Raw genomic sequence first — 9,626 nt, 5'->3', positions numbered from 1 at the left:
CTAGTTGTCAATAAGAGCCTATTGAGACTCAGTCCTCAGGCTGTTGGAATTATCATAAATATGTGACATTCTGGGCCTGAGGTGGAAAGCAATGATAAAGTAATATGGCAGCTGTAGTCAAGACAGGTTTTGTGGTTTTGGGAATCAGGGCTTATAAGATTTGCTCTTTAACTTGTGGAATGTAAGAAACTTCATTTATTTATTTCTCTGCACCTTAGTGTTGTCTATAGAAAGTGAGGACAGGCCTGGCCAGTGTTGTTCAGTGGTTAGAATGCCATCTCATATACGGAAGGGTCCCAGGTTCTATTCCTGGCCAGTGCACAGGCCCAGGTTGCAGGTTCAATCCCTGGTGGGGGTGCGTGAGGCAACTGATTGATGCTTTTCTCTTGCTCTCCCTCTTTCTTACTCTCAAATCAATGAAAAACATATCCTCAGGCGAGGATTAAAAAAGAAAAAGTGAGGATAATATTTGCCAAATCACTTAAGTAAGAAGGAATCGGTAAGAATGTACCGAGTACTTTGTACTTTGCTGTTATTTACCTTCCAACATGCCAGTAACATTTCACCATGTCAACCTGTGGCTTTTCATAGTTCTCACCCACTAGACTGACCTAACCAGTAGTGAGGTGGGTAGCGTAAGGAGGTTCCTACTTTGGGGAGACTGTAGTGGGAGGAGATTCTGTTCCATTGCTCAGGAGGCCTTAGGTGAGTGTCCAGACCTCACTGTAACAATAACTGTTTCATGTTCCACAGAGAATAGTGAGCTTCCTTTCCTTCTGCTCTCTGGATTTCACAAGTCGGGTCTTTGGACTTGAATTTTTCAAAACACATTCTGATCCTTCCAAAACTGCTCTTTCTAAAATCTGCTAGCTGTGTTTACTAGCATAGTTACCTGGCTGAAGAAAGAAAAACCTGTATGTTTAAATAGCTAAACTTTCCACGAGGAAGGAAAGCCCTCCCAGAGACATTAAGAAAAATGAAACCAAGCGAGTTAATATATAAACTATTTATTTTATTTCCATTCCTAAAATGCATCTGAATTTATTGACTTGCTACTTAAAATAGGCCTTTTGCAAAATCATCTCAGAAAATATACTAAATTTATTAAAGTACATGCAAACTATTTCTGAAGATTCTACTCTTAAACCCTCTGACCGATCAGCCCAGCACTTGTGATGATTTTCAGAGGTTTTGGTGGTTGCCGGGAACAAAGAAATCATCTTGGGATGGGTGGAAATTTGATCAGAATAATCCAACAAATACTTGCCCACTTCTTTACACACTCACAAGCTGTCTGCTTTTTAGGGGCTCTTACGAAGTGGACCTAATTATACAAGGTTTTCCTAGTAACCGTGGGCCTTTTCCTTGCCTGCAATTGACTGCATTCAGGAAAGCATATGCTAGATAATAAGGAAAAGGAACCCAAGACCCTTAACTGCCTCAGACAGTTTCCTGAAAATACTAAAGTGTCAAGTGTAATTTTCAACTAGTCTTTCTTTATTCAGTTTGCGAGTCATTAAGATATTTCATTTCTCATTTCTCGAAGTTTTCTTTTGAGTGATTTAACTACTTAGTTCACCAAGCTCTCAAATCAAAGAGGGGGTGAAATCCAAATCTGTTGGGTAACAACTTAAATAAGATATTTGAAGATACTGAATAAACTAAGGTTTGCGGATAATGGTAGACTTTAATTATGAAAGCTCATTGTTTCCTCATTGTTTTTTAAAATATATTTTAAAAATATATATTTCTATTGACTTTAGAGAAGAAGGGATAGAGAGGGAGAGACAAAAACATCAATGATGAGAGAGAATCATGCCTCCTGTATGGCCTCCACAGGGGACCAAGCCCATAACCTGGGCATGTGCCCTGACCGGAATCTAACCGTGACCTCCTGGTTCATAGGTCAACACTCAATCACGGAGTCTCCTTGGCTGGGCTCATTGTTTCCTTTTAAAGGAGAGTGCAAAGCTATTTTGTATTTGTTTTGTTTTGTTTAGCTAATTTATTCAACAAATATCTCTTAAGCACTTATTATATACCAGGCATTGGGAATACAATGATGGGAGAACAAACAGCACTTAAAAAAAAGTGCTCATAGAAATACATGTTTACAAAACAACATAGAAGTAAACTCAATCCAAGTGCAGCCTAAACAAAACTAGAAAACAGCGATGCAACCTCACATGGGCTGATTCTTTGGGAGACAATGGAAAAGGGCTAAATAGGGTATAAGGTAAACTTTTTAGGATGAAATTCAGCTTTACCTAAAAAAGGGTTTCTCTTTTCCCAATTAGGATTTAAGTGTAAAACGGAAGCCTTAGGTTATCTGAGCCATTCATTCAGCTCTCCGCTCCCCACTGGCGCTATTTCACAGCATATCCATAGATGTGAGGGCGCACCAGCGCCATGGACAGCGGGGCCTGTATGCGCTGCAGCTGCAGCTTGGAGAAGCCGGCCCGCTCCACCGCCTTCCAGCTCTCTCTGGTCAGGTTGCACCCATCAAACAGCAGGTACCAGACAGGATCCAGGACCTGCTGCCAGAAGTAATTCCAGGTTGAATGCTCAGCTGCTACATGCTCCAGGAAATAAAAAGCCCCTCCCTGAAAAAGAAAAGAAAACCCATTTTAGTGTTCTGTCTCTGCTTTGCAAACCTGCGGGAGTCTGAATCCACACCACGCACTGCCTGAGACTAACTAACCATGTCTTATATTTTTGTACCATTGTCACAAGAACGTAAGCATGATTAATTAAAATACTGAATCAGCTAAAGGTGTTAATGAATTCATGGTAACATTTTGTCAGTAGGTATTTTACTCAACAGTGGATGCTCTGTGTAAAGTACTGTCAGGCAGGAATCTGCAAGTGCTGCTTTCATCTAGGACAGTCCTATAAACATAGGTCAAGTATAGACCCAATAGAGGCTACACGTTATCAGGAGGTCTTCAGAAGTGCTCTACCATCTCTGAGATGAGCAGGAGGAAAGGGACCTAACAATTACTTCCAAAACCCGTGGTGGCTGCCCCACTCTTCCTAACCTCCTCCAGCTACCCTAATCTTTTTTTAAAAATATATTTTATTGATTTTTTACAGAGAGGAAGGGAGAGAGATAGAGAGTTAGAAACATCGATGAGAGAGAAACATCGATCAGCTGCCTCCTGCACATCTCCTACTGGGGATGTGCCCGCAACCCAGGTACATGCCCTTGACCGGAATCAAACCCGGGACCCCTCAGTCTGCAGGCCGACGCTCTATCCACTGAGCCAAACCGGTTTCGGCAAGCTACCCTAATTTTGGCTATCCCAGGCAGACAGCTGAGAGATGGAGTTCCCCCAAATTCTCTGGGTAAGTCTAAGATCTGTGTTCATGAATAGGAAACTTGCTATTTTCTGATTTTAAAGATGGCATAGAATTGGACAGGAGAGAGAGGAGGCAACTCGGGTCTGGGAGGTTGATATTGCTCCCTGGATAACACCGCGGCTGCCAAGAGGACAGCTGCATATGCAGGTTTACGGTTAGAAGGGAGATCTGGGCTAGATATTTTGATTTGGAAACCATCTGTGTATGGGTAGTAATTGAAAAATTTTGCGGTGAGTGATATAGCCCAGGGGGATATATAAGTGAAATGAGAACCGAAAAAGAAACATCAGTATTTAGGGATGGGTGGAGGAAGAACAGTCAGCAAAAGTGATAGGAATGTTGAAGTCAGAGAAATGAAAAGTCCAGTGACAAGCAATGTGGTGCAGCCATGACAATATTTGCATTAAATGAGGTCAGTCCTAGCCCTGACTGGTTTGGCTCAGTGGATAGAGCGTCGGCCTGTAGACTGAAAGGTCCCAGGTTCGATTCCAGTCAAGGGCATGTACCTTGGTTGTGGGCACATCCCCAGTGGAGGATGTGCAGGAGGCAGCTGATCAATGTTTCTAACTCTCTATCCCTCTCCCTTCCTCTCTGTAAAAAAATCAATAAAATATATTTAAAAAAAAAATGAGGTCAGTCCTACTAGCTATGTAACTTTGGGCAAGTGTCTTAACCTCTTTGAGTCTGTTTCCTCAACCCAACATGAAGACAATACCTACGCCCAGCTGGTGTGGCTCAGTGGTTGAGCGTCGACCTGTGAACCACGAGATCATGATTGGATTCCCGGTCAGGGCACATGCCTGGGTTGCAGGCTCGATCCCCAGTAGGGGGTGTGCAGGAGGCAGCCAGTCAATGATTCTCTCTCATCATTGATGTTTCTATCTCTCTCTCCCTCTCCCTTCCTCTCTGAAATCAATAAAGATATGTTTTAAAAAATGGGGGGGAGGGGAGAAAAAAGACAATACCTACTTTAAAGGGCTGTTGTGAGGATTAAGTGAGACTGTGATAAAGCTCCTGGTTATAATCAGCAAAGAGCAGTGCTTCCCAGGAGCTAAGGCGGTCTACCAAGAATATGACCTCCTTGAGAGCATTGTCAGTACAGGGAAACGGAGATGTTCATTACTGGCTTTGCAGGGGTGTTGTGAGATTAGTAACTCTGTGAGCAAAACATCTATTAACCATGCTTGTGAGTGTGCAGGCTTAGGACACAACCCAGCTCTTGAATATAAGAATCAGACCTTTGTCATTTATTACTTTGATGTCAGCCTATCCTTGGGCCAAAGACAAAATTACATTTTGCCTCTAAATACTTATCTCCAAGTCCTTTTCTTCCTCTATCCTATATAATAAAAGCGTAGTATGCAAATTGTCCCCTCCACCGGGAGTTGTCTGGGGAAGAGTTCGACCAGGGCACAGAGCTGGCCGGGGGAAAGGAGGGAGGCCCCGGGCGGCAGCTGGCAGCTGTTAGGGACCCTACCAGTGCCTGAATTTTGTGCACTGGGCCTTTAGTTAGGAAATAAAATGGGGGATTACAGACACCCTTTTCTCCTAGAAAAGTAAATGAAAATGTTAAAATATCCATACTTTGTGTTCAACAATATTTAGAGTAAAACTATTTTAAACTAGTTTTTAAAAAATTAATAAACGTAAATGTGGAAATTACATACAGGTATTAAGAATTTCAAAACTATGCAGAAAGGTGTAAAATGAAAAGAAATTCTTCCTCACCTCCATCCCATTCCCAAGAGGTACCACTGCTAATATTTTCTTGTCTGTCATTCCCATTAACATATACATTGAGTGGCCAGATTATTATGACCACCCCATCAGTACTTGATTGACACTTCCAAAAATGCTGAATATTGAAAACTTCTTAAGCAAATACTCTCAAGGTTTTATTATTATTATTATTTGCATAACTAATTCACTTCATTGTACTGATGGGTGGTCCTATTATTATTTGCATAACTAATTCACTTCATTGTACTGATGGGTGGTCATAATAATCTGGCCAGTCATAATAATCTGGCCACTCAGTGTATATATATATTTAGGTATATTCTTTCCCTCCTCACACACTTTGATGTAGGTTTATACTCTACATCATATTCTACACTTCGATTTTTTTCATTTAACATTATCTCTTGGGAATTTGTTCACGTCCACATGATAAGTCCTCCTTGTTGGCTTTTAGGACTCCTAGGTTATTTCCAATTTGTGCCATTACAAAAACTATAATGGATGAGTATTTGCACATTTGTGCAGCATAGCTACAGGGTAAATGCATACTGGGTAAAATAGCACGTTCACCTTACATTTTGATATATTTGCTTTTGCTTCCCTTGCCTTTGAGGTCAAGCTCATAAAATCCTCTCTAAGATCAAAGTCCTTTAGTTTAATATATTTTTTTCTATTATTAGAGAAGTTGTAGAGAAAAAGGAACCCTCATTCACTGGGCGGGAATGTAAACATGGTACCGACACTATGGACAGCAGTATGGAGAATCCTCAAAAAATGAGGAATAGAGTTACCATATGACCCAGCCGCTCCTCTTTTTGGTATCTACCAGAAAATTTTGAAAACATTTGTTTGTAAAGATATATGTACGCCTATGTTCACTGCAGCATTATTCACAGTGGAAGCAACCTAAGTGCTCTTTAAAAAAAATATATATATATATGTATATGTATATATATATATATTATTGATTTCAGAGAGGAAGTGGGAGAGAGATAGAAACATCAATGATGAGAGGGAATCATTGATCAGCTGCCTTCTGCACACCCGCTTCTGGGGATCGAGCCTGCAACCTGGGTATGTGCCCTTGACTGGAATCGAACTCAGGACCCTTCAGTCAGCAGCCAAACCAGCTAGGGCCGAAGTGTCCTTTGACAGATGATTGGATAAAGAAGATGTGGTACATTTGTACAATGGAATACTACTCAGCCATAAGAAAATATGAAATACTGCCGTTTGCAACAACATGGATGGATCTTGAGACTATCATGCTAAGTGAAATAAGTCAGACAGAAAAAGTTGAGAACTCCATGATTTCACTCATATGTGGGATATAAAACGGAAAACAACAATGAGCAAACAAACAACAGCTCATAGACATAGACAACAGTATGGTAGTTTCCAGAGAGGAAAGGGGTGGGAGGTAGTAAGGGTACAGAGGGTCAAATGTATGGTGATGGAAGGAGATTTGACTTTGGGCAGTAAGCATACAGTGCAATATGCATGATGTGTTACAGAACAGGACACCTGAAACCTGTATCATTTTATTAAGCAATGTCACTCCAATAAACTTAAGTAAAAAAATTACTTTGATATTATCAAATCGCCCTCCGAGGAGAGCACTTCCTCCCATGTGCATGGGGTGTCCAATCTCCCAAATGCACCCCAACACCATACGGACCTTAAAAGTCTCTGACAGCATAATAGGTAAAAATGGTATCTTGCTCTAATTTGTTCTTTAATTGTCAGGTTGAGCATTTTAATCATATTATTGGCTGTTTTTATTTATATTTCTGTTCCTGCTCTTTGCTTATTTTTTCCCTTGTGTTTTTCTTAATAATTTAAAAAAAATCCTACCACCTGGCAGGTGTGGCTCAGTTGGTTGAGCGTCAGCCCCTGCACCAGAAGGTCACTGTTTCAATTCTCCGTCAGGGTACGTGCCCAAGTTGCGGGCTCGATCCCAAGAAGGGGGTGTGCAGGAGGCATCCAATCAATGTTTCTCTCTCACTGATATTTCTATCTCTCCTCTCCCTTCCTCACTCTGAGATCAATAAAAACATATTGTAAAAAATCCTACTGACCTTTGACTAGTAATGTCATTTAATCAGAAGAAAGTTAACCCTTTGTCTATCGTTGCTGGCAAATATTTTTTCTAAGTTTGTTCTTGTTTGTAGTACTATTCCCCCTGCAGTTTAATTTCTTTTTTTTTTTTTAAATGTTCTTATTGATTTCAGAGAGGAAGGTAGAGGGAGAGAGATAGAAACATCAATGATGAGAGAGAATCATTGATTGGCTGCCTCCTGCACGCCCCCTCCTGGGGATCGAGCCCGCAACCCAGGCATGTGCCCTTGACCTGAATCGAACCCGGGACCCTTCAGTCCTCCCTGCAGTTTAAAAATTTTATGTATTCAGATTTACCAGTCTTTCCCGTTATAGCTTCTTCCCCACTCTAAGATTATTTTTTAAAAAATCAATAGTGTCTTCTCTTTACATTAGAACGTTTGATGCAGCTGGAAGTGATAGGCCCGCTCGTGGTGATGTGGTTGCTGCTAACCAGCCCTCCTCACACGCTGACACTCACCGGCCTCAGCACTCTGCGCACCTCCTGGAGGATGCGCTCCTGGTTCTCCACGGAGCACAGGACCAGGGTGCAGACCACCACGTCCATGGAGCCATCGGCCACCGGGTGCATGTCCTCCCCGGCGGCCACCACGAAGCGCTCAAACTGCACGTGTCGGTTCTCAGCGATGCTCTTGATCAAGAACTTCTCAAAGTTGGGGTTGGGGTCAACACAGGTCACCCTGCATCCGGGCGGATAGAACTTGAAGTTGGCCCCGGTGCCACAGCCCAGCTCCAGCAGGGAGAGCTCCCCCGAGGGGCTCGCGTGCTCCTGCAGGCTGCTGAAGAGCTCCCGCTTGTGGCTCGCCATCTGCTTGTTGTACGTGGCGGTGCACCTCACCAAGAAGAAGGGGAAGAAGCACTTTTTGCATATCCCCTTCCACAGGCCCAGGAAGTTCAGCAGGTACAAGGGGCATGCCAGGATGCGGACGGCCAGCTGCAGGATGAAGATGGTAAGCGCCATCCCTCGGAAGAGGAAAAACAAAACAAAAAACCACGGCTCAGAGAGCGGACTCCTTTAAGTGCAGGAGGGAGGCTCCTGGCCACGTCCCAGAGCCAATCAGCCTCGGAGGGGAGAACGGGCGGTGCCAGGACCGAACGCGGGGCCGAGGTCCGATCCTGGGCAGGTGGCCCGTCTCGCCCAATCAGGAGACGTGGGCGAAAGTTGACTCAGCGTAGTTTTCACGAAGCAAAATGAGGAGGGGGTTCCCGGCTTCTCCTCCGAAGGAAAGGGGCTGACAGTGCCTGGTTCCGAATCTGCTCCTGCTCCCCCGTCTCTGGGTTTGGAGACGGCTGCTAGCTCCCAGCCCAGTGCTCTCCGCGCAGCGCGCTCACTCCGGGCCCAGGTCTCCCAACGCCCTGGACAAAGGAGACAGGACCCGCGGGTGGAGCCGGGTTGAACCACAGCGGAAGCCAACACCCCTCCTCCTCTCCCTCCTCTCCCTCCTCCCCCCCACCCCACCCCGCCCCCCACTGAGTTGTTTAAAAGGAAATTGAAAGGACGCGCCTACCGGCCACAGTTCAGAAATTTCCCTTTCGCGTTCTGGGCTGAGAGTCAGAGGTTCCTAACTCAACAGTTATTTTTAAGTCGCTGTTTTGGGCCGACCATCTTTTAAAGGGCAGGTTTCAGTTTCAGACCGTGCACCACATTATTCAGCTAACTTAGACAGAAATGGTTCCCCGGGATGTTCACATAGCATTGATGCAGCTGAAAGTGATAGGCCCGCTCGAGGTGATGCGGTTGCTGCTAACCGGCCCTGCTCACACGCTGACAGGCGCGGCCTCAGCACTCTGCACGCCTCCTGGAGGATGCGCTCCTGGTTCTCCGCGGAGCACAGGGCCAGGGTGCAGACCACCACGGCCATGGAGCCATCGGCCACCGGGTCGCCGGGTGCGTGTTCTCCCCGGCGGCCACCACGAAGCGCTCAAACTGCACGTGTCGGTTCTCAGAGTGGGGAAGAAGCTATAAAGGGAAAGAAAGACTGGTAAATCTGAATACACAAAATTTCTGAAAGCTCAAGCATTCAGAAATATTTTCAAACATCCTTCTACTTTTAACAAGAAAAGCCCCAGCTTTAGGCTGGTTGGGGACCACAGCAGTTTTTAAAAATAATGATTACATTATTTAAAAAAAAAACCACAAAACTGGGCAATGGATACAGAGAATGTGCTATTATTTCATTATTTGTTATACCCTACATGTATTTTATAAACTTTGTATCTTCCGTTTTTAAAATTTATTGGTGTCAGAGAGATTTGTTTTTCATTTATTTATGTGCCCACTGATTGATTCTTGTATTTGCCCCGACTGGGAATCAAACCCACAGCCTTGGCATATCAGGACAATGCTCTAACCAACTGAGCTGCCGGACCAGAGCTATCTAGTCCTTTTGTTGTTGTTAAATATATTT

At 43.9% G+C, this 9,626-nt stretch overlaps 1 protein-coding gene across 1 annotated transcript; it reads right to left on the bottom strand.

Annotated features, from left to right (window-relative positions):
* Positions 1 to 2,119: 2,119 nt before the first annotated feature.
* METTL7A (methyltransferase like 7A) lies at positions 2,120 to 9,330 on the bottom strand. Its single transcript, XM_014458248.2, has 3 exons — positions 8,727 to 9,330; positions 7,679 to 8,574; positions 2,120 to 2,603 (listed from the first exon to the last, which is right to left on the bottom strand). The coding sequence occupies exons 2-3, from the start codon at positions 8,177 to 8,179 to the stop codon at positions 2,367 to 2,369; spliced, it is 738 nt and encodes a 245-aa protein (XP_014313734.1). The 5' UTR covers positions 8,180 to 8,574; positions 8,727 to 9,330; the 3' UTR covers positions 2,120 to 2,366.
* Between the last annotated feature and the right edge of the window lie 296 nt (positions 9,331 to 9,626).

Source organism: Myotis lucifugus, unplaced genomic scaffold, assembly GCF_000147115.1.
Source record: "Myotis lucifugus unplaced genomic scaffold, Myoluc2.0 scaffold_91, whole genome shotgun sequence".
NCBI lineage: Eukaryota > Metazoa > Chordata > Mammalia > Chiroptera > Vespertilionidae > Myotis > Myotis lucifugus.
The sequence above is the reverse complement of the archived record's forward strand: the minus strand, read 5'-3'. Positions and strand labels throughout refer to the sequence as shown.